The 25,235-nt window shown below is 45.8% G+C and overlaps 1 protein-coding gene across 1 annotated transcript in view; it reads right to left on the bottom strand.

Moving 5' to 3' along the window:
* Nucleotides 1-1,141: 1,141 nt before the first annotated feature.
* LOC311138296 (dedicator of cytokinesis protein 3-like) overlaps nucleotides 1,142-25,235 on the bottom strand; it is a gene marked incomplete at both ends in the record, with an annotated part of 83,865 nt that continues 59,771 nt past the window's right edge. The window contains 17 exons of the mRNA XM_084172975.1: nucleotides 1,142-1,771; nucleotides 2,128-2,213; nucleotides 7,112-7,231; nucleotides 9,573-9,660; nucleotides 10,066-10,181; nucleotides 10,340-10,421; nucleotides 11,564-11,699; nucleotides 12,563-12,669; nucleotides 15,306-15,419; nucleotides 15,501-15,584; nucleotides 18,334-18,528; nucleotides 19,923-20,176; nucleotides 20,853-20,994; nucleotides 21,162-21,266; nucleotides 21,566-21,652; nucleotides 23,172-23,320; nucleotides 24,633-24,726. Of these exons, the coding sequence (XP_084029101.1) occupies nucleotides 1,142-1,771; nucleotides 2,128-2,213; nucleotides 7,112-7,231; nucleotides 9,573-9,660; nucleotides 10,066-10,181; nucleotides 10,340-10,421; nucleotides 11,564-11,699; nucleotides 12,563-12,669; nucleotides 15,306-15,419; nucleotides 15,501-15,584; nucleotides 18,334-18,528; nucleotides 19,923-20,176; nucleotides 20,853-20,994; nucleotides 21,162-21,266; nucleotides 21,566-21,652; nucleotides 23,172-23,320; nucleotides 24,633-24,726 (2,589 nt within the window). The remainder of the gene's footprint in view (nucleotides 1,772-2,127; nucleotides 2,214-7,111; nucleotides 7,232-9,572; nucleotides 9,661-10,065; nucleotides 10,182-10,339; nucleotides 10,422-11,563; nucleotides 11,700-12,562; nucleotides 12,670-15,305; nucleotides 15,420-15,500; nucleotides 15,585-18,333; nucleotides 18,529-19,922; nucleotides 20,177-20,852; nucleotides 20,995-21,161; nucleotides 21,267-21,565; nucleotides 21,653-23,171; nucleotides 23,321-24,632; nucleotides 24,727-25,235) is intronic.

Genomic DNA, 25,235 nt, shown 5'->3' on the forward strand with positions numbered 1-25,235 from the left:
CTCCGTCTGTCGAGGCAGAGCAGTGCCTCACTCCCGAGGAGGGGGAAGTTGTGACAGAGGAGGAGGAAGTGTTAGGAGTGTGTGATTCGTTGGTAAACCCCCCCGTCTCTTCTTTTCAAACTATTCTCTACTTTTTTCACTTTCTTTCTTTTCCTCAGTTGCGTCGCTGAGTTTATCATCATTACAAACACTACTTCTGTATCCTACAAAGGAAAGGTAATAATATGCATCCCTACAGAAAATGAAAATAATAAGCAATCATAATATAAAGATCACCTCACCTCAATAATAATCATCATCTATCCAAACCCCCCATACCGTAATACAACCCAAGAGTTTATTCAACCCATCTTCATTTCTTTATAAAAATGTAAGTGTGAATAGAATAAAATGTGTTTTTTGGTGCTCCAGAACTAAGTGCTGCTTCTCAGGGTCTAACAAGCTTTACTCTAACGAGGTTTGCTTCAATTAACTAAATTAATTAATTAAATGTCTGGTGATTGGTTCACAATCCATGATTTCTTTTTGTGCAATGATTTGGGACCTGCGTGTGGACCTGAACTATCAATAAAATATAAATTACTTTACAGAATTAAAAGTTTTCTAAAAAATGTTGTTCCATCATCGGTGCGAGTTAGTGACACAATTTATAGAAAGGACATTCAATATACTTTTTTTGTCAGAGTTTGAAAGAATAAGCAATCAAATGAAAAGACTCATCATTCCAAAGACGCACAGGGGGCACGTTTAGATTACATTTGAACGCATTTGTTGTAAAATTAGATCACAGCTAGCACTCTTCAATACCAAAACAGGATACTCTGTGAGAAGGAATGGACTGGGAGGAGGGGGATCATTTTTTATAATTCCCTGCCTTTCTTTATCACTCTACCATTCCCCTCTATATCCCTGGCCCCTCAGAGAGACAGGTCCTAACCCAGGCCCTAACACTGGCCCCTCAGAGAGACAGGTCCTAACCCAGGTCCTAACATTCAGATAGAAATATATAATGTAGAACAGATATGATTGTCTGTCAGATAGAATGGGGGGGGGGGGATCAGGTGTCAGCTCTATTCCTATCTGAAACATTCACAAAGTTCCACATCACTGACTGAATAAACCCCAGGCCCAGGCCTACTCTTTACTCCTCTGTAATGCCGTGCTCCCACGACACCTTGGCCTGCTCGTCCTTAGAGGTGATGAGAGGCTGAGAGATCTTGCGTGGCATGGGCCTGGGCACGAGCCCGGCAGGGATACACCCTTCCTCGGGGATACACCCCTCTCTCAGGTAGGGCTTGGGGGGCAGGGCGGGCGGGGGCTCCTGGTGGTAGTGGGGAAGGTTCTGGATGTTTAGGGCGTGGGCCTCTGGGAGGACGGGGATGATAGGGGTGATGACCGGGGTGACCCACCCAGGGGCGGAGTGGCTACGGCAGGGAGGGGGCTTGGAGCCATCCAGGACCTCTGGCTCGGAGACGCTGTATCGGACAGGAAGGTAGGGACCAGAGGAGGAGTCCATTCCCAGGTCCTCTCCGTCTATGGCCCAGATCGAGTGCACCATGCTGGGGGTGATGGAGACAGAGTCCAGGGTGTCGGCTGGGTGTCTGCTGGTAGTTCCAGGGGGCTCGGTGGAGCAGGACTGGCCCAACAAGTTGCTTTCGCTCAGGGAGGAGACGCCGGAGGAGGCGCTGCCAGAGAGGGTGGAGTTACTGCCACCCAGGCCGGACTGGGACTGGGGACTGGTGGGCGAGGCAGGTATAGGGTGCAGGGGTGACTGTTGGAGGGAAACAAGGGGGACAATGGGTTATTCTCATAGATAAAACGGGACAAAAGAGGCGTACAAACGAAATGAAAACGATTATGTGCAGATATAAAGCAAATACAAGCCAAACAGACAAATAAAAACAGTCACACATTACAATACATTCACTCATACACCTACACACACTAAAAAATAAGCATCTCCGCAGTTATGCGATACTCTACAGCCAAGTGCTCTTTTAGCCATGCTCACGCACTGATACTGACGCGCTGAGATACTAGAGAGAGACATGCACAGACCAGACCAGATCGGATCAGAACAGACAGGATGGTAGGCTACTCTAGCCCAGGGCGGGTCAGGGAGGGTACCTTTCGTAAAGAGGAGCGCGCAGGGAGAGCTGGAGGGAGGTCGCTGTTCTGGTGGTGGAAAGCATCAAAGTGCATCGAGAAGTGTCCTATAGGGAGACACACACAGCAGGACAGAACAACAATGGGTTGGTTGGTTGGAGAAACACACAGAACTAAACCAGGGAGAGAAGGAGAGGATGGAGAGAGAGAAGGAGAGGATGGAGAGAGAGAAGGAGAGTATGGAGAGAGAGAGAGAGAGAGAGAGAGAGAGAGCGAGAGCGAGAGCGAAGTAGAGAGAGATACATAGACAAAGAGAGGGGGAGCTAGAGAGAGAGGAAGACGAGAGAGCGAGAGAAAAGTACAGAGAGAGAGAGAGATGTGGAGAAGGATAGTTGAGAGGCAGGTTGGGGTAGATGGTGTGGAGGGGCAGGTTGGGGGTAGATGGTGTGGAGGGGATCAGGTTGGGGTAGATGGTGTGGAGGGGATCAGGTTGGGGGTAGATGGTGTGGAGGGGATCAGGTTGGGGGTAGATGGTGTGGAGGGGATCAGGTTGGGGTAGATGGTGTGGAGGGGCAGGTTGGGGTAGATGGTGTGGAGGGGATCAGGTTGGTGTGGAGGGGCAGGTTGGGGGTAGATGGTGTGGAGGGGATCAGGTTGGGGTAGATGGTGTGGAGGGGATCAGGTTGGTGTGGAGGGGCAGGTTGGGGGTAGATGGTGTGGAGGGGATCAGGTTGGGGGTAGATGGTGTGGAGGGGCAGGTTGGGGGTAGATGGTGTGGAGGGGATCAGGTTGGGGTAGATGGTGTGGAGGGGATCAGGTTGGTGTGGAGGGGCAGGTTGGGGGTAGATGGTGTGGAGGGGATCAGGTTGGGGGTAGATGGTGTGGAGGGGATCAGGTTGGGGGTAGATGGTGTGGAGGGGATCAGGTTGGGGTAGATGGTGTGGAGGGGATCAGGTTGGGGGTAGATGGTGTGGAGGGGATCAGGTTGGGGTAGATGGTGTGGAGGGGATCAGGTTGGGGGTAGATGGTGTGGAGGGGATCAGGTTGGGGGTAGATGGTGTGGAGGGGATCAGGTTGGGGGTAGATGGTGTGGAGGGGCAGGTTGGGGGTAGATGGTGTGGAGGGGATCAGGTTGGGGGTAGATGGTGTGGAGGGGCAGGTTGGGGTAGATGGTGTGGAGGGGATCAGGTTGGGGTAGATGGTGTGGAGGGGATCAGGTTGGTGTGGAGGGGCAGGTTGGGGGTAGATGGTGTGGAGGGGATCAGGTTGGGGTAGATGGTGTGGAGGGGATCAGGTTGGGGTAGATGGTGTGGAGGGGATCAGGTAAGATCAGGGTTGTAGTGGAGGGGGGTAAACACTGTGCCGTTGACATACCTTTAGATTTTGTGCATTGCATTCACACCACAGGTTTCCAACTCATTCCATGGAGGGCAGTGTGTCTGCTGGTTGGGTTATTTCCCTTCCTTCCATGGAATGAGTTGGACACCTGTGGTTTACACACTAATTAGGCTAGCTAATTGACTTGATGCTCGTCATCTGTGTTTACCCTCCTTTCTGAACCACTATATCCCTGGATAGGGTGAAACAGGGCTGGTTCTCTCTAACAGACATATATCCCTGGATAGGATGAAACAGGGCTGGTTCTCTCTAACAGACATATATCCCTGGATAGGGTGAAACAGGGCTGGTTCTCTCTAACAGACATATATCCCTGGATAGGATGAAACAGGGCTGGTTCTCTCTAACAGACATATATCCCTGGATAGGATGAAACAGGACTGGTTCGCTCTAACAGACATATCCCTGGATAGGATGAAACAGGGCTGGTTCTCTCTAACAGACATATATCCCTGGATAGGATGAAACAGGGCTGGTTCTCTCTAACAGACATATATCCCTGGATAGGATGAAACAGGGCTGGTTCAACACAGACACACGTGGATAAAGGAGAGTTTAAAGAGAACACCAAGGATTCCTGGGGGATTTATTGGAATCAGAAGCTCCCATAAAACTCAATTATATGAATGATTACTTCATTGGCAAACATATACAGGAAATGCCAACAATGAACAGTGTGCCATTGTATTCATGCATAAAAAAAACAAATAATGAAAGAAAAGCATTGCAAGTTCCAATTTTATAAAGTTAGTGTGGGAGAGGTGGAAAAATTATTGTGTTTGACCAAATACAATGCTATTTCTCTGTAAAAAAAATTAACAGACTTTCAGCATGCTTATCGAGAAGGGCACTCAACATGTACTGCACTGACACAAATGACTGATGATTGGTTGAAAGAAATTGATAATAAGAAGATTGTGGGGATTGCACTGTTAGATGTCAGTGCAGCCTTTGATATTATTGACCATAACCTGTTGTTGAGAAAATGTACGTGTTATGGCTTTTCAACCACTGCCATATCATGGATTCAGAGCCATCTATCTAATAGAACTCAAATTATTTTCTTTAATGGAAGCTTCTCTAATGTCATACATGTGGTAAAGTGGGGTGGTCCGCAGGGCAGCTCTCTAGGCCCTCTACTCTTTTCTATTTTTACCAATGACCTGCCACTGGCATTAAACAAAGCATGTTTGTCCATGTATGCTGATGATTCAACCATATACACATCAGCAACCACAGTTAATGAAGTCACTGAAAGCCTTAACAAGGAGTTGCAGTCAGGTTTGGAATGGGTGGCCAGTAATAAACTGGTCCTGAACATCTCTAAAACTAAGAGCATTGTATTTGGTACAAATCATTCCCTAAGTTCTAGACCTGAATCTGGTAATGAATGGTGTGGCTGTTGAACAAGTTGAGGAGACTAAATTACTTGGTGTTCCCTTAGATTGTAAACTGTCATGGTCAAAACATATAGATTCAATGGTTGTAAAGATGGGGAGAGGTCTGTCCGTAATAAAGAGATGCTCTGCTTTTTTTGACACCACACTCCAAAAAGCAAGTCCTGCAGGCTCTAGTTTGATCTTATCTTGATTATTGTCCAGTCGTGTGGTCGAGTGCTGCAAGGAAAGACCTAGTTAAGCTGCAGCTGGCCCAGAACGGAGCGGCACGTCTTGATCTTCATTGTAATCAGAGGGCTAATATAAATACTATGCATGCCAGTCTCTCTTGGATAAGAGTTGAGGAGAGACTGACTGCATCACCACTTATTTTTATAAGAAACATTAATGTGTTTAAAATCCCAAATTGTTTGCATAGTCAACTTACACACAGCTCTGACTCACACACTTACCCCACCAGACATGCCACCAGGGGTCTTTTCACAGTCCCCAGGTCCAGAACAAATTCAAGAAAGCGTACAGTATTATATAGAGCCATTATTGCATGGAACCCTTCCATCTCATATTGCTCAAATGAACAGCAAGCCTGGTTTAAAAAACCCAGATAAAGCAACACCTCACGGCACAACGCCTCTCCCCTATTTGACCTAGATAGTTTGTGTGTATGTATTGATATGTAGGCTACGTGTGCCATTTAAAAAATTGATGTAGTCCTGTCCTTGAGCTGTTTTTGTCTATTAATGTTCTGTATTATGTAATGTTTCATGTTTTGTGTGGACCCCAGGAAGAGTAGCTGCTGCTTTCGCAACAGCTAATGGGGATCCTAATAAAATACCAAATCTGCATCAAACTGCAAACTGCATCAAACTGCATCAAACTGCATCAAACTGCATCAAACTGCATCAATCTGCATCAAACTGCATCAAACTGCATCAATCTGCATCAAACTGCATCAATCTGCATCAAACTGCATCAATCTGCATCAATCTGCATCAAACTGCATCAATCTGCATCAAACTGCATCAATCTGCATCAAACTGCATCAATCTGCATCAAACTGCATCAAACTGCATCAATCTGCATCAAACTGCATCAATCTGCATCAAACTGCATCAAACTGCATCAAACTGCATCAAACTGCATCAAACTGCATCAATCTGCATCAAACTGCATCAAACTGCATCAAACTGCATCAAACTGCATCAAACTGCATCAATCTGCATCAATCTGCATCAAACTGCATCAAACTGCATCAAACTGCATCAAACTGCATCAAACTGCATGGTCAACTCTGACACAACATGCAGCAGGGACTGCTGATCACAGAGGGCTGATGTCAAGGTTTACAATGAACAAACACACATGCAGTATACACACACACGCACACGCACACGCGCACACACACACACACACACACACACACACACACACACACACACACACACACACACACACACACGCGGTGCTACAGAGGGTAGTGCGTACGGCCCTGTACATCACTTGGGCCGAGCTCTATGCCATCCAGGACCTCTATACCAGGCGGTGTCAGAGGAAGGCCCTAAAAATTGTCAAAGACTCCAGCCACCCAAGTCACAGGCTGTTCTCTCTGCTACCGCACGGCAAGCGGTACCGGAGCGCCAAGTCTGGGACCAAAAGGCTCCTGAACAGCTTCTACCCCCAAGCCATAAGACTGCTGAACAGTTAATTAAATGGCTACCCGGACTTTCTGCTTTTCATCCCTACCTACATGTACATATTACTTAAATCAATCACCCCAACTACCTCGTACACCAGTACACTGACTCGGAACCGGTACTCCTTGTATATAGCCTCGTTATTATTATTTTATTGTGTTACTATTTTCTTTACATCTCTTTGTAAATGTTCGTCCTTTTTAACTGCATTGTGGGAAAGGACTCGTAAGTAACCATTTCAAGGTAAGGTCTACACTTGTTGTATTCGGTGCATGTGACCCAAAAAAAATATTTGACACAGACAAACAAATATTTCACAAAAAATACCACAAGACCATATTCCCAAATATCAGCAATAACAGGAATAGGGGGGGTTATGTACATAGGTGGTCTTGAATAAAGCCATTAAAAGAAGCTGGGGGCAGCATATGCTTTGCGCCAGCTTTCTTTCTTGATTGTTTTAACCAGCAGCAATTTGAAGTTTGGAGTGTGTCACTCATGTATAGAGGGTCTTACCGTGGGGCAGGCTACGGGGCGGGACTGGGGGAGCCATCACACTCCCAACGTGGGCGGACAGCAATGGCAACGCCTCTCTGGTACCACTGTCCAGACTCCAGGAGCTGGGGGTGGTCAGGACTGTAGACAAGAGACAGATAATATTAACAACTTCACTCTACTGTCCACCCTAACCCCTAAGCTGTTGAGTGTGGTTAGGACTGCAGTAATCTCTAGTGGAGAGTAGTGGACAGACACAGATAACATAACTGATATCGTAGCGTCTGTCAACAGACTGTGGGATGCGACGACTAACAAGGAACTTTGTTCAGGTGCGCAGATTTTTTTCGGCACTGATCATTTGGACAAATCATGATTTCGCAGGTTTCGAATTTCGGAAGTGGAGGGGACATTTGGCACATAGACTTTCCCGTAACTTGAAAAAAAGAGGGGTGTTGAGCCTCGTTCTAGTAGATTTTCTAACACGTCCGCCCAGAACATCCAGCATCTGACACAATATTTGAGTCTGTGTTTCTGAGATTAGGACTGCAGTGGAGATGTCCCCCCCCCCCCTCCTGGTTCGGGCAGGCTTCGGCGTTCGTCGTCAGCGGAGTACTGACTGACTGATTAACTGACTGACTGATTGACTGACTGTCACGACTTCCGCCGAGGATGCCTCCCCTCCTTGTTCGGGCAGGCTTCGGCGTTCGTCGTCACAGGAGTACTAGCTACTGCCGATCCCATTCTCATCACTCCACTTGTCATGGTCTTGTCAATCACGCACACCTGGTGCTCATTCCCCTAATTAGTATGTGTATAAGTGTTCCCTCTGTTCCCCTTGTCTTTGTGAGTGATTGTTTGTTGTGAGAGCGGGTAGCTCGGTTTAGCTACATTTCACTGTGTTATTGCCAAGGTGAATGTTTTTCCTTGTATATAGTTTCGTTTGACGCTTGGGGCGTTTGATTTATGCAAACGGAATAAACTCTGGACTTCGGTATTTTACCTCCTGCGCCTGACTCCTTCATTCACACCTCGTCACAGGAGAGACAGGCAGTATTTACACAATATCATCATTAGAATAAAAATCATCTTCTGTAAAGTCCGTACAAGAGTTGGTTATCATCTTCTGTAAACTCCGTACAAGAGTTGGTTATCATCTTCTGTAAACTCCGTACAAGAGTTGGTTATCATCTTCTGTAAACTCCGTACAAGAGTTGGTTATCATCTTCTGTAAACTCCGTACAAGAGTTGGTTATCATCTTCTGTAAACTCCGTACACGAGTTGGTTATCATCTTCTGTAAACTCCGTACACGAGTTGGTTATCATCTTCTGTAAACTCCGTACAAGAGTTGGTTATCATCTTCTGTAAACTCCGTACAAGAGTTGGTTATCATCTTTCTGTAAACTCTGAGGCTTACAAAGGGCTTTAGTCATAGCAACAGTTTGACTGGGCTGTTCTCTACTAATGATCCATAGTGTTATATCTACAGGCTGAAGTCCCAGTGGATTAAACTAGCTGAAGTATTAGGAGGGTCTGTGAACTGCTTCGTGCCCACTGACTGAATCAACAGATAAAGCAGACGACTGAACAGACTAACAGAAGGGATGGGAAGGTGTCTGATGAAGTATTATAACAGACTGACAGATGGTCTTGCACTCATTAATTTATACAGATTACTTTTGGTCAACGCAGCACAAAACTACTACAGACTATCATTAGAAGTGTGAAGGGTTTTCCGTTTTTAATAGGCCAAGTACTGCAACTCTAACGCGAACCTTCACCCCAGTCTGAAGGTCAGACTGAGATCATAAAGAGACTGAAAGACAATAAACTGAGGACAGGTAGGACACCAGTCCTGAAAGACAATAAACTGAGGACAGGTAGGACACCAGTCCTGAAAGACAATAAACTGAGGACAGGTAGGACAACAGTCCTGAAAGGCAATAAACTGAGGACAGGTAGGACAACAGTCCTGAAAGACAATAAGCTGAGGACAGGTAGGACAACAGTCCTGAAAGACAATAAGCTGAGGACAGGTAGGACAACAGTCCTGAAAGACAATAAGCTGAGGACAGGTAGGACACCAGTCCTGAAAGACAATAAGCTGAGGACAGGTAGGACAACAGTCCTGAAAGGCAATAAGCTGACGACAGGTAGGACACCAGTCCTGAAAGGCAATAAACTGAGGACAGGTAGGACACCAGTCCTGAAAGACAATAAGCTGAGGACAGGTAGGACAACAGTCCTGAAAGACAATAAGCTGAGGACAGGTAGGACAACAGTCCTGAAAGACAATAAGCTGAGGACAGGTAGGACAATAGTCCTGAAAGACAATAAGCTGAGGACAGGTAGGACAACAGTCCTGAAAGACAATAAGCTGAGGACAGGTAGGACAATAGTCCTGAAAGACAATAAGCTGAGGACAGGTAGGACAACAGTCCTGAAAGACAATAAGCTGAGGACAGGTCGGACAACAGTACCTTTCTCTGCTACTGAGAGGTTGGGGTCGCTGCAGGGCTTGCATGGACCAATCACCTGGTGGAACAACGCTCGCTGGAAGTTGGTTGGCTGGAGACACAGAAAAGACACAGAAAATACACATCAATCAACCAATCAAAGGTATTTATAAATCCCTTTTTTACATCAGCAGTTGTCACAAAGAGCTTTTACAGTAACCCGACCTAAAAAGCAAACAGGAACGGAAGAACATAGGGAGAGGTACCAGACCCAGAGATGAAGGCCACCCTACTCTGTACCGGGCAGTACTCAGAAGATCTGAAGAGAGTGATTGAAGCGGAGTAGAGTAGGAGTGCTGATCTAGGATCTGCCTATATAATCTTATTCATTATGATCTAAAAAAAGGGGAAACTAATCCTAGATCAGCACTAATACTCTGTGAGTCTTTGTGGATAAGGGCCCAGAGGAGATAGTGATCGAAGCGGAGTAGAGTAGTGTGGGCCAAGCCAACAGTACCTGTCCGTTCTCAGTGATGTTGGGGTACATGGCGGAGCTGGGTCTCTCACGGTGCAGAGGCAGCAGCATCAACATCTCACGGTTGTGCCGGTATTTTTCTGGCAGCGACGGGGAGCCTACCACAGGGGGGAGAGGACACAGAGAGGAACAGAGCATCAAAACCTAGACAGAGATACTGAGAGGACACAGAGAGGAACAGAGCATCAAAACTAGACATGCAAAGTAAGGGTTTGAACCCATTGCTAGTAAATTCTGACTACAGTAGATAACCTACCTCTGATGCTGTTGGGGGCGGAGTTCATCATCTGGGAGGGGGCTGAGTGGGTGGAGCTCAGACTGGAGGACGAAGGACTGGGCTGAGACAAGAAAGACAAAAGATACTTCCAGTAAATGAGCCAGAAACCAGATTATTGACTTCCTTCCAGAAATAAACTCTTGACTGTTAAGTAAAAGTAAAGGTGCTCATCAACCGATGCAGAGTCATTGTGGTTTTAGCCCGCAATCAGAAACTTTATCCGCTTCACCTGCAGTCGTTTAGGGCATACATTTTTTGTGTTACCCATGGAGCTCTAAGTTAGCATCTGGCCCTTACTTAGCAGCTAGTTCACTGCATTTCATTGGGCAGTCTTCTGTGGGAATAATAATTACAACAGAACATTTTTTATCCATTTTGCGAAGGAGCTTGGTCAGAGATGGGGACCTCGCATGGCTGAGAGTCCTCTCTGCGGGTACAGTGGGCACAGGTAGGTGGGTACAGTTATGTGGGTACAGAGGTGGGTACAGTTATGTGGGTACAGAGGTGGGTACAGTTAGGTGGGTACAGTGGGTACAGTTAGGTGGGTACAGTTAGGTGGGTACAGTTAGGTGGGTACAGTGGGTACAGTTAGGTGGGTACAGTTAGGTGGGTACAGTGGGTACACTTAGGTTGGTAAAGTGGGCACAGGTAGGTGGGTACAGAGGTGGGTACAGTTAGGTGGGTACAGTTAGGTGGGTACAGAGGTGGGTACAGTTAGGTGGGTACAGAGGTGGGTACAGTTAGGTGGGTACAGTTAGGTGGGTACAGTTAGGTGGGTACAGTTAGGTGGGTACAGTTAGGTTGGTAAAGTGGGCACAGGTAGGTGGGTACAGAGGTGGGTACAGTTAGGTGGGTACAGTTAGGTGGGTACAGAGGTGGGTACAGTTAGGTGGGTACAGTTAGGTGGGTACAGAGGTGGGTACAGTTAGGTGGGTACAGTTAGGTGGGTACAGTGGGTACAGTTAGGTTGGTAAAGTGGGCACAGGTAGGTGGGTACAGAGGTGGGTACAGTTAGGTGGGTACAGAGGTGGGTACAGAGGTGGGTACAGTTAGGTGGGTACAGTTAGGTGGGTACAGTTAGGTGGGTACAGTTAGGTGGGTACAGTGGGTACAGTTAGGTGGGTACAGTACAGTTAGGTGGGTACAGTACAGTTAGGTGGGTACAGCGGATACAGCGGGCACTACCCTGGCGTGGAGACAGACCTGCATACGGTAGATGTCCTCGGGGTGTTCCACCACCATGCCGTCCGTCAGGATCACCAGGTTCCCCGTCTCGCTGGAGGTGTGAGAGGACAGTGAGGAGGACGAGTGGCGGACAGAACCCAGCAGATTCAGCGGACTGGGGGGAGAGAGAGGGGGGGAGAGAGAGGGAGGGAGGGTGGAGAGGGAGGGGAGGGTGGAGAGGGAGGGTAGGTTGGGGGGGAGAGAGAGGGAGGGTGGAGAGGGAGGGTAGGTTGGGGAGGAGAGAGAGGGAGGGGAGGAGAGGGGCGTGAGGGAGAAAGAGTGAATGAATTATCGTGATCGGTGGGGGTGTAGTGAGACATTTGTCAGGTAGGGAGAGCGAGAAAGATAGAGAGAGAGAACAGAGAGAGATGGTGAGCAAAGAGATCGTGAGAGATAGAGCAAAAGAGTGACTGGGCAGTGAAGGACAACCACAATCCCACTGTGCAAAAAATGGTTGAATCAACGTTGTTTCCACATTTCAACAACAACAAAAAATATGTGATGACGTTGAAGCAACGTGGAAAAGTGATTGGATTTGTAGAAAGTCTTAATTGTCTTATTTTTTTCACCCAACTGTTAAACTTAATACAATAACATGAAATGTTCTGTTGATTTCAACCTCAATTCACGTTCGTTGACAACTAAACCAAATGTCAATCAAAACTAGACATTGAACTGACGTCTGTGGGCTTGTGCCGTGACTCGTCAGTGGGCGTTGAGGAGAGAGGCCGGGAGGGGCCGTGGTAGAGGAAGGGGATTGTGTGTGCGTGTGTGTGTGTGTGTGTGTGTGTGTGTGTGTGTGTGTGTGTGCCTGCGTGTGTGTTTGTGCACACACGTCTTTGTGTGTGTGTGTGTGTGTGTGTGTGTGTGTGTGTGTGTGTGTGTGTGTGTGCCTGCGTGTGTGTTTGTGCACACACGTCTTTGTGTGTGTGTGTGTGTGTGTGTGTGTATGACCATTTCTCTGCGTTTGTGACTTACCTGTGCCTGTGAATGACCTTGAAGCTCTCGGGGCTCATGGGGCTGTGGGTAGCCAGGATGCCTCTAGGGGTGAAGGCAGGACTCAGCTTGTCCAGCCCCGGCAGACCCTGTAGGGAGACAAACATTAAATACACTGCACATACTGTGAGGAGACTCATTGTGGAGAGGATTATGAGTCTTTAGAAGGCCCCATAGTTCCTCATATTATATACTGCCCTTCTAATGAGTCACTCAGACGACAACCAACCAAAGAGGACACATTGAAACCCCACTGAATAACCACACCACGAGGACACATTGAAACCCCACTGAATAACCACACCACGAGGACACATTGAAACCCCACTGAATAACCACACCACGAGGACACATTGAAACCCCACTGAATAACCACACCACGAGGACACATTGAAACCCCACTGAATAACCACACCACAGATTACTCATCATATCACCCTTGAGCACAATGACTTGTTACAAGGGAAATGTAACTAACTAACAATTTGATTTATTTGCACAGCGTGGAGTTGACCCTAGTCCAGACGTAGAAAGTGGAGTTGTCCAGACGTAGAAAGTGGAGTTGACCCTAGTCTAGATGTAGAAAGTGGAGTTGTCTAGATGTAGAAAGTGGAGTCGTCCAGACGTAGAAAGTGGAGTCGACCCTAGTCTAGATGTAGAAAGTGGAGTCGACCCTAGTCTAGATGTAGAAAGTGGAGTCGACCCTAGTCTAGATGTAGAAAGTGGAGTCGACCCTAGCCTAGATGTAGAAAGCGGAGTTGACCCTAGTCTAGATGTAGAAAGTGGAGTCGACCCTAGTCTAGATGTAGAAAGTGGAGTCGTCTAGATGTAGAAAGTGGAGTCGACCCTAGTCTAGATGTAGAAAGTGGAGTCGACCCTAGTCTAGATGTAGAAAGTGGAGTCGACCCTAGTCTAGATGTAGAAAGTGGAGTCGACCCTAGTCTAGATGTAGAAAGTGGAGTTGTCTAGATGTAGAAAGTGGAGTTGTCTAGATGTAGAAAGTGGAGTCGTCTAGATGTAGAAAGTGGAGTCGTCTAGATGTAGAAAGTGGAGTCGTCTAGATGTAGAAAGTGGAGTCGTCTAGATGTAGAAAGTGGAGTCGACCCTAGTCTAGATGTAGAAAGTGGAGTCGTCTAGATGTAGAAAGTGGAGTCGACCCTAGTCCAGACGTAGAAAGTGGAGTCGACCCTAGTCTAGATGTAGAAAGTGGAGTCGACCCTAGTCTAGATGTAGAAAGTGGAGTCGACCCTAGTCTAGATGTAGAAAGTGGAGTCGTCTAGATGTAGAAAGTGGAGTCGACCCTAGTCCAGACGTAGAAAGTGGAGTCGACCCTAGTCTAGATGTAGAAAGTGGAGTCGACCCTAGTCTAGATGTAGAAAGTGGAGACGACCCTAGTCTAGATGTAGAAAGTGGAGACGACCCTAGCCTAGATGTAGAAAGTGGAGTTGACACTAGTCTAGATGTAGAAAGTGGAGTTGTCTAGATGTAGAAAGTGGAGTTGACCCTAGTCTAGATGTAGAAAGTGGAGTCGACCCTAGTCTAGATGTAGAAAGTGGAGTTGTCTAGATGTAGAAAGTGGAGTCGTCTAGATGTAGAAAGTGGAGTCGTCTAGATGTAGAAAGTGGAGTCGACCCTAGTCTAGATGTAGAAAGTGGAGTTGTCTAGATGTAGAAAGTGGAGTCGACCCTAGCCTAGATGTAGAAAGTGGAGTCGTCTAGATTTACATTTTAGTCATTTTAGCAGACGCTCTTATCCAGAGCGACTTACAGTTAGTGAATACTTCTTTTTTTTTTATACTGGCCCCCTGTGGGACTCGAACCCACAACCCTGGCGTTGCAAACGCCATGCTCTATCAACTGAGCTACATCCCTGCCGGCCATTCCCTCCCCTACCCTGGACGACGCTGGGCCAATTGTGCGCCGCCCATGAGTCTCCCGGTCGCGGCCGGCTGCGACAGAGCCTGGATTCGAACCAGGATCTCTAGTGGCACAGTTAGCACTGCGATGCAGTGCCTTAGACCACTGCGCCACTCAGGAGACGTAGAAAGTGGAGTAGTCTAGATGTAGAAAGTGGAGTTGACCCTAGTCTAGATGTAGAAAGTGGAGTTGTCTAGATGTAGAAAGTGGAGTTGTCTAGATGTAGAAAGTGGAGTCGACCCTAGTCTAGATGTAGAAAGTGGAGTCGACCCTAGTCTAGATGTAGAAAGTGGAGTTGACCCTAGCCTAGATGTAGAAAGTGGAGTCGACCCTAGTCTAGATGTAGAAAGTGGAGTTGACCCTAGTCTAGATGTAGAAAGTGGAGTTGACCCTAGTCTAGATGCAGAAAGTGGAGTTGACCCTAGTCTAGATGTAGAAAGTGGAGTTGACCCTAGCCTAGATGTAGAAAGTGGAGTTGTCTAGATGTAGAAAGTGGAGTTGACCCTAGTCTAGATGTAGAACATGGAGTTGTCTAGATGTAAAACGTGTCAGTCTGGTTGCCTGTACTCAATGATTTCTGAGCCTGGTGTGCAGTCAGCAATAACCGGGTCACAGCATGGGACTGCCGGTTCCTAAATCACTTGTCAGCTCCCTCCATCCGGCAAGCAGTGCTGAAAACGCTATCTGGAGAACGTGTCTGATTGAATAGCTGACTAAGTTACTTATAGAAACAACCTCACCAGATAGAAGCGAATAAGGCTCAAAGGACACATCTTGAGAGAAGGCTGAAAAAAAAAACCCCCACTCACATAGAGACTGCTTCTCATCATCTGGAACTGATCTATCAGCTTCTTGTGCAGGGGACGCATTTCAGGGTGCACCAGCTTGTCATGGACTGCAAGCCCCACCCCCAGGATGTAAACCTGCAACAGTTTGTGGAGTTTCAGTATATTGCCAAGTTTTATTTGATCTCAACATTAAAAAGAGACAGACCAAGACTGTACCTGTTCCTGCATGAGGTCTTTGAGGGCAGTGATCTTCTCGGTGTCTTCTGGGTGGCTGCTGATGTACTCCTTATCAAAGAAGGCCTGGTTGAGGGAGAGACAGACGGACGGACACACGGGATGTGAGGGCACGGCATATAAAAAGAAAATCCCCAAAAGTATATTCTTCTAAAACAAGCAAGAGTTCTCTGTTCCTCAGAGACTTCAGACCATGTCAACCAAGGCATGCCTCAAGGTTCAGTCCTGGGACCCCTGATGTTCGTCATCTACACGCTTCCCCTCCACTCTTTAGGTTTAGGACAAAATGTGTCTGCATTTGAAAAGACAAGACGTTAACAGTCTCCATATTACTTATAATAGACGACGGGTTTTCATCTTTGGTTTGATCTCTTTAGGAGAGGATGTGTCCATCTAGGTGGTAGAAAGAAGGGTTCTCCAGAACGTTACCTCCTGGTATCTGGCTATGTTGTATGTTCTATGCAGTGGCGGTCGGTGCCGTTTAAGGTGAGGGAGGCAAATTCTTTTTTTTAATGAGTATGACCTTATTTCTATTACAGCATATTGGATGACTGTCATTCATATTCCATTCCTCCCAGCTCAATGTTACATCGATAGGTTTAGGCTACTCCATGATACTCAAATGTTCCATACACCCATCATGAGGTTGCCACAACCTAGCCTATGAATGAAAGTTTACAATGTAGCTCGAGAGATATTTGAGTAATCAAGGTGACAGACATTGACACATTCATTACCGCCTTGCACACTCTTTGCCTGCATCTAGTTGATCTTGTCATGGTTCCACCTGTCACCAGAGGGCAGCAGAGACCATCATAGAGACTATAATGACCCTCAGGCGTGTTCTATCACTAATGATGATGATTTCCCTTTGAAGAGAGGTGTGTTTTCTGTTTCCCTTTGCAGAAGCTTGATGTGTTTGTCTCCTGAGTGAGTTTTCTAGCTCTAGTGTTTGTTGTTTTCCCAGTTTTATTGTGAACCTTCTGTTACCAAGTCTCAGTAAAGTATTTATGTTTATCCTAAACCACTGTTTCCTCGTCTCATCAAATCAAATCAAATTGTATTGGTCACATGCGCCGAATACAACAGGTGCAGACATTACAGTGAAATGCTTACTTACAGCCCTTAACCAACAGTGCATTTATTTTAAACAAAAAAAGTAAGAATAAAACAACAACAAAAAAAGTGTTGAGAAAAAAAGAGCAGAAGTAAAATAAAGTAACAGTAGGGAGGCTATATATACAGTAAAATAAAGTGACAGTAGGGAGGCTATATATACAGGGGGGTACCGTTGCAGAGTCAATGTGCGGGGGCACCGGCTAGTTGAGGTAGTTGAGGTAATATGTACATGTGGGTAGAGTTAAAGTGACTATGCATAAATACTTAACAGAGTAGCAGCAGCGTAAAAAGGATGGGGTGGGGGGGCAGTGCAAATAGTCCGGGTAGCCATGATTAGCTGTTCAGGAGTCTTATGGCTTGGGGGTAGAAGCTGTTGAGAAGTATTTTGGACCTAGACTTGGCACTCCGGTACCGCTTGCCGTGCGGTAGCAGAGAGAACAGTCTATGACTAGGGTGGCTGGAGTCTTTGACAATTTTGAGGGCCTTCCTCTGACACTCTGTCTGGTCTCCTCTCTGCTCCTGGGTCCAACCTCATCGCGTCACAGATCTAGGGTGTAGTCATTAGTCCAACAGTTGCAAACAAGAGTTTCTATTGGACAAATTCAGGTATGTTTAACCCCGGTTTCGTTCCAATTGCTTCCGTTAAAGAAACAGAATCGGCGCAATGAATAGACCCCTGATCACACGCAAACAGAGTTCACTTTCATAATAGCCACATAAAAAAAGCATGATCCCTTTGATCATTGTATTCCTCCTCACATCTACACGCTCTCCTCTCACCTTTTCCCTTCGTTTGTGGACCTCAGTGCACAACACATCAGCTGTCTGTGACCAGGCGAAAAAACCTTTCCAAGCCAAACCTTCATATCATAACCGCTAGCCGCTACACACAGCCTACATCACTGTTACCATATTAATAACATAGTCAACATAGCTACTAGAACTAACGCGTTAGTAAACCCGCTACAATCATGCAGTACAGTCAGCAGCCAGCAATTTAGCAGTTACTCCGGCGGGCCCCGGTGGCAATAAATTCATAAAACCAAAAGCTTACCTTCACTTAGAAGAGTTCCAGTGTTGGATAGTCATAGCCAGCTAGCTAACATAGCATCCCTCTCTGTTTGAGCAGGGTGTTTGAGTAGGCTAAACTAGCTAGATGCATTCTTGCTTCTTCATTTTTGAATAAATTAATTTGTTCCAAACTACTCACCACATTTTATGCACTGTAGTGCTAGCTAGCTGTAGCTTATGCTTTCAGTACTAGATTCATTCTCTGATCCTTCGATTGGGTGGACAACACGTCAGTTCATGCTGCAAGAGCTCTGATCGGATGGAGGACATCTTCCGGAAGTTGTCATAATTACTGTGTAAGTCCATGGAAGGGGATGAGAACCATGAGCCTCCTAGGTTTTGTATTGAAGTCAATGTACCCAGAGGAGGACAGAAGCTAGCTGTCCTCCGGCTACACCATGGTGCTACCCTACAGAGTGCTGTTGAGGCTACTGTAGACCTTCATTGCAAAACAGCGTGTTTTAATGAATTATTTGGTGACACGTGAATATATTTAGTATAGTTTTATCTAAAAAGGATAGCTTTTTTTTTTTTATGTTGAACTATTTTTATGAAATTCACTGAGGAGGATGGTGCACCCCTTCCTCTTCTGATGAGTCTCCCCTGGTTCTATGGTGGTACCTACCTCCTGGTATCTGGCTGTGCCCCCGTTGACAGCAGCGTCGATGACCCCGTTGAGACACATGGACATCAGGTTGATGTTGCCATGGTTGATGTTGCCATGGAGCTGCTTGTGTTGATACTGGCCGATCAGGGTCCGCAGCTCATGGTTCTTGTTCTCCACCACGTAGATGGCATTCTCCAGAGGACTCACCTCCACCTAGACAACACACACAACAGGACTGTAACAGGGGACCTGAGGAAGGAGGAGGCCAGGACTCACCTAGACAACACAATGCAAGTTGCTTTCATGTTGTTACGTTACCCTGATGAAGACGGCTTGTCTGTCGAAACGTTGGTTATTAGGTTAAATTATTGCGTGTGAGACTCTCCTTTTCTTTTTAAAGTGTTCTACTCTGTTACCCAGCACCTCTCCTAAACAGGTGTTCTACTCTGCTAGCCAGCACCTCTCCTAAACAGGTGTTCTACTCTGCTAGCCAGCACCTCTCCTAAACAGGTGTTCTACTCTGCTAGCCAGCACCTCTCCTAAACAGGTGTTCTACTCTGCTAGCCAGCACCTCTCCTAAACAGGTGTTCTACTCTGCTAGCCAGCACCTCTCCTAAACAGGTGTTCTACTCTGTTAGCCAGCACCTCTCCTAAACAGGTGTTCTACTCTGTTAGCCAGCACCTCTCCTAAACAGGTGTTCTACTCCGCTAGCCAGCACCTCTCCTAAACAGGTGTTCTACTCCGCTACCCAGCACCTCTCCTAAACAGGTGTTCTACTCTGTTAGCCAGCACCTCTCCTAAACAGGTGTTCTACTCTGTTAGCCAGCACCTCTCCTAAACAGGTGTTCTACTCTGCTAGCCAGCACCTCTCCTAAACAGGTGTTCTACTCTGCTAGACAGCACCTCTCCTAACCAGGTGTTCTACTCTGTTAGCCAGCACCTCTCCTAAACAGGTGTTCTACTCTGCTAGCCAGCACCTCTCCTAAACAGGTGTTCTACTCTGCTACCCAGCACCTCTCCTAACCAGGTGTTCTACTCTGCTAGCCAGCACCTCTCCTAAACAGGTGTTCCACTCTGCTACCCAGCACCTCTCCTAAACAGGTGTTCTCCTCTGTTACCCAGCACCTCTCCTAAACAGGTGTTCTACTCTGTTAGCCAGCACCTCTCCTAAACAGGTGTTCTCCTCTGTTACCCAGCACCTCTCCTAAACAGGTGTTCTACTCTGTTAGCCAGCACCTCTCCTAAACAGGTGTTCTACTCCGCTAGCCAGCACCTCTCCTAAACAGGTGTTCTACTCCGCTAGCCAGCACCTCTCCTAAACAGGTGTGCGTTTCTTTCGCCTCCAAATGAATGTTACTACACATCATGATTACAGACAGATTTAACACTTATTTTCATCTGCAGTACCAAAACACCAACACGGTGTAATAATATAATATGCCATTTAGTAGACGCTTTTATCCTAAGCGACTTAGTCACGCGTGCATACATTTTATACATGGGTGTTCCAGGTAATCAAACCCACTAACCTGGCGTTGCAAGCGCCACACTCTACCAACTGAGCTACAGAGGAGTGTTGTGGTCATGGGTATATAGTGTCACTCACCAGCTCTCTCTTGTCCACCTCAAACCAGCGGGAGATGCCAGGGAGAGGGTGTGTCAGGGTCAGCGTAGTCCTCTCGATCCACAAGCTCTTGAACTCGTTCTCTCGGTCTTTGGATCCTTTGTGGAAGGGCCGGTCGTAGCGGAAGCGACGCACGTTGTTGACCCGGTAGAAGCTCTTGATGCGGTCTGGAACGCGGTCCATCTGGAGAATTTTGACATTCTCCGGTACCGGCGTTACCGCATAGATCTGCAGGTCTGAGAGGTACCGCGTCAAGGACAAGATGCCTGGGGGGGGGGGGGGGCAGTGTGTTTTCTATTTGGCGTATACACAAGAGAGCACACACTGGACGTACAAAACATTAAGAACACCTGCTCTTTCCAAGACAGACTGACCAGGTGAATCCAGCTGAACGCTATGATCCCTTATTGATGCCACTTGTTAAATCCACTTAAAATCAGTGTAGATGAAGGGGAGAAGACAGGTTAAATAATGATTTTTAAGCCTTGAGACAATTGAGACATGAACTGTGTATGTGTGCCATTCAGAGGGTGAATAGGCAAGACAAAAGATTTAAGTGCCTTTGAACGGGGTATGGTAGTAGGTGCCAGGCACACCGGTTTGTGTCAAGAACTGCAACGCTGCTGGGTTTTTCACGCTCAACAGTTTCCCGTGTGTTACAAGAATGTACCACCACCCAATGGACATCCAGCAACTGTGGGAAGCATTGGAGTCAACATGGGCCAGCATCCCTGTGGAACGCTTTCAACACCTTGTAGAGTCAATGCCCCGCCGAATTGAGGCTGTTCTGAGGGCAAAAGGGAGGTTCAACTCAATATTAGGAAGGTGTTCTTAATATTTTGTACACTCTGTGTATATACACACACACACAGACACTACAGTTCCCATTCTCGCTTTATTTCAGAAGGATACACTGGGCATCGCACTGTAAGATGGCCTCGTCTGGTTGGTTAGGGTGCTGCATGGCAATGGCTTGTGGGAATTCTCCCAGCATCCTTTGCTGGAAGGCTTCAAGCCGTTCGTAGTCATGACCGCGGCAGACAAACTCCTTGTTCTAGTGACACAGCATGGAGTAAGTAAGTAAGCAGAATATTCAGGACATTGATTGTGTCTCAAATGACACCCTATTCCTTATGTGGCTCTGGTCAGACATAGTGTACTAACTAGGGTCGGGAATAGAGTGTAATTTGGGATGCACCCCATACGGTAGGATTGACTCACTCTGAGGAAGAAGGGGAACTTGCGCCCGTAGAATCCCATCCTGAAGAACTCTGGCTCTAGACGCTGCTGCTCCATTATGTTCTCATAGTACGCTGCTTCCATTTTCTGACAAAACACAAATCGTGTTTTACAAGAAAAAAAAATATATATATATTGTGCAATTCTCCCCTTGACATCAATAGGATATTTAAGTGAAAATCTTGGTCACTCAAGTTGGGTTGCAAACCTACCATTTCTCAATCAAATGTATTCATAAAGCCCTTTTTTTAAATCAGCAGCTGTCACAAAGTGCTTATACAGATACCCAGCCTAAAAAAAAAAAAAACAGCAAGCAATGCAGATGGAGAAGCACGGTGGCCAGGAAGCCTAAAACCCCACAATCTGCAGCAACTATATCTACTCACCCTTATCCAGCTGAGGCTTTGGTAGTCATATAACGTCTCATACTGGAAAGCCAGCTCTCTGCACAATGGTACTCCATACTCCCAGCACTGGAGAAACACACAGAGATCAAAATAAACATAATATGAAAATTGATCAGTAATTTGTTTCGTTTTCAATAGGGACAAAAAAAAAAAGCTATTCATGGATTGCACGTTGCGTCACGATATCGTTATGAAGATTATCTTGAGCACCTGTTGCATTCTACTCATCTTGTGCATTATTAGTGACTTGGAAACACGATGACATTTCAAAAATGAGGCAAATAATTAGTAGCTAAACCTCATTGTGATATCGCCAGGTTGACTTTAGATGGAGTATAAAACTTCAGCTAGCTAAGATTGAGGGGAGAGCACCGAATTTTAGCTAGCTTACGATAGCATTGCTAGCTATTTTTTGACGAACTTTGCTAGCTAATGGCAACATTGCCATCTCTCTAAAATTACATTTGACAATATCATAATGATGACAAAGTTGTTCCCATCTAATGATTTACCTACTTTGGCAATGTCATCCTATTTCCAAGCCACTATACTTTAATTTAGGTGAAACAATCATTAGCCCCCCGTTAAGAATGACTGGGCATCACTCAATCTTTTTGGGCATCAGTATGGCTGAGATTGGCTTGAGAACGTTGATAACAATGGCGTGACGGATGTGCAACCCCATGAATAGCTGTGGGTTAATGGCGTTCACTCACTGCTGTACAATGTAGAGAAAAACGGGGCAATTCAAGACGGTGCTATGAAATTTTTCAAAATGTAGTTCTTTGCCCTATGTCATTATAAATTACATATTAATCACTAGATTGTTCTCTACAATATTATAACCTTAATATACTTGTTCTTGACAGTATTGATGAAATAAGTAAGTTAATTTGCTGTGACCGTTGGTAGATTAGACTACGCCGCTCTTGATTGTATCTCTTCCATGTTTGGCGTTGTGAGGTGGAACCATTTGGAGGTGTTTCCGCTGGTTGGACCAATTAAAATCAACTTCATACCTTCATAATTGGTGATCAATCTAAGTCGAGGGGCCGTTTCTATGGTGATTTAAAGGGTAGACTCAGAAATACACAATGAAAACAGGAACAGATCGTCGTCGTGGACGGTGGATATTGAAATTCTGTCTCCTAGCTTTGTAAATACATATTTATTTAGTCCCTATTTTTTTTTTTTTGTCTTCAGTGGATTTCATTTAGTAAAAGCCCATGTTTTCACTCACGAACATGTAGCCACTAGTTAGCTTGTCGGTTGACAGTTCTCTTGAGCACTGACCACTTTGATGACATTCCATTCACTCTAAACATGCTGAATTCTCAGAGTAAATTGTTTGTAATGTTTGAACCATATGGTAGAGACATGAGCTTTGGACTATTGTTTTTCCTGACATAATTCTCTATTAAAATGGACATATTTGTATAAACCTTGAATGAATTAATCATTTTATGGGTGAACACCCTCTAGATTATGAGATAAATGATTGATGACAGTTGATTCCCCATCTACAATGCCCTTGTTGAAGTAGTGTCTGAACTTTGCTGGGTTTTCCAGTACATGTTCCACTTACCTTTCCCTTGTTGAAGTAGTGGATGACCTTGCGACAGAGGCCCTCTTTGCGATGCCATTCGCTCTGGGCTGGGTAGTGGAGGAACTCCATTAGAGGCCTCTCCTCCCAGTGCAGTAGCTCCCAGTACAAAAGCAGGGTGAACGCAGCCTCTGTAGAGTAACATATAGACAAACATACAGTTTCCAGACATCACTAGGGACAACATATAGCTGGGCAGTGCAGTAGTTTCCAGTACAGACGCAGGGTAAATTTACATTTTAGCAGACGCTCTTATCCAGAGCGACTTACAGTTAGTGAGTGCATACATTATTCATACTGGCCCCCCCGTGGGAATCGAACCCACAACCCTGCAAGCGCCATGCTCTACCAACTGAGCTACACGGGGGGGGGGGGGGGGGGGGGGGACGTATAGACATACATGTTTACATACTACATATAGTTTATACAGTACATCATTGGGAACAACAGCTCACAGTCCAGCAGCAGGATGAAAACAGCCTCTGTTGAACTATAGAATTAGAGTTACCACTACTAGTGACATTCCCTTTCAAGTTATGTGTGGATCTGTGGCCATATTGAACGTGCCCATGGGAGTAAAGCACAGCAATGTTAAAAGTGCATGTTATTTCATTTTAGCAAGTACTAAGGTTGCAAAGGGAAGGTATTTTACTATACTAAACCACCTAGAATTGTTGTATCTTTCAAGGATTTTATGTAATTTATCACAAGACATCTAGTGGCCCTTTTTGGTAAATTCAGATTATCCCAGGCGTCTGTAATAATCTCTGGCCCTCTGTGTGGCTTTAGCACATGTACAATTTATGAAACAATTAAATAAGATGATTTTAAAATAAAGAATAAATAGCAAAGCTGTAAATCATTCTCCTAAATATAAACCATCAACTTAGTGAATGCCATTTGTGTTTAATTTCCTTAATACTGTATGTGTGTATGTATGTGTGTATATATATATATATATATTAGTACCAGTCAAAAGTTTTAGAACACCTACTCATTCAAGGGTTTTTCTTTATTTTTACTATTTTTTACATTGTATAATAATAGTGAAGACATCAAAACTATAAAATAACACATATGGAATCATGTAGTAACCAAAAAGGTGTTATACAAATCAAAATATATTTTATATTTGAGGTTCTTCAAATAGCCACCCTTTGCCATGATGACAGCTTTGCACACTCTTGGCATTACCAAAAGTACTGAAGATTCCGGTAACTTTGGGAAATTACCGGTAGCTTTGCAACCATAGCTAGTACACTCTTTCCCTTTGTGAGTGAATAGGTTTGTGTGTGGGTATCATACCTGTGTAGTTCTCAGCCTGGAGGTGCATGCAGTATTACCTGTGTAGTTCTCAGCCTGGAGGTGCATGCAGTATTACCTGTGTAGTTCTCAGCCTGGAGGTGTATTACCTGTGTAGTTCTCAGCCTGGAGGTGTATTACCTGTGTAGTTCTCAGCCTGGAGGTGCATGTCACACAGCTTGTGGATATAGCGGATGTACATCTCCTCCTTGTTGATCTCTGACTTGTAGAAGTTCTAGGGACCAAACAGACACAATATATTAAAACCAAAACAAACCCTTTACCCCACTGTTTCAGTATGGCAGGGTGACAGTCTGGGGGTTGCCTGACCAGCAGGTTGACAGTACAGCCAGAGTCTACAGTGTCTTACCAGCAGGTTGACAGTACAGCCAGAGTCTACAGTGTCTTACCAGCAGGTTGACAGTACAGCCAGAGTCTACAGTGTCTTACCAGCAGGTTGACAGTACAGCCAAAGTCTACAGTGTCTTACCAGCAGGTTGACAGTACAGCCAGAGTCTACAGTGTCTTACCAGCAGGTTGACAGTACAGCCAGAGTCTACAGTGTCTTACCAGCAGGTTGACAGTACAGCCAGAGTCTACAGTGTCTTACCAGCAGGTTGACAGTACAGCCAGAGTCTACAGTGTCTTACCAGCAGGTTGACAGTACAGCCAGAGTCTACAGTGTCTTACCAGCAGGTTGACAGTACAGCCAGAGTCTACAGTGTCTTACCAGCATGTTGACAG

Source organism: Coregonus lavaretus (genome assembly GCF_964263955.1).
Source record: "Coregonus lavaretus genome assembly, chromosome: 12".
NCBI lineage: Eukaryota > Metazoa > Chordata > Actinopteri > Salmoniformes > Salmonidae > Coregonus > Coregonus lavaretus.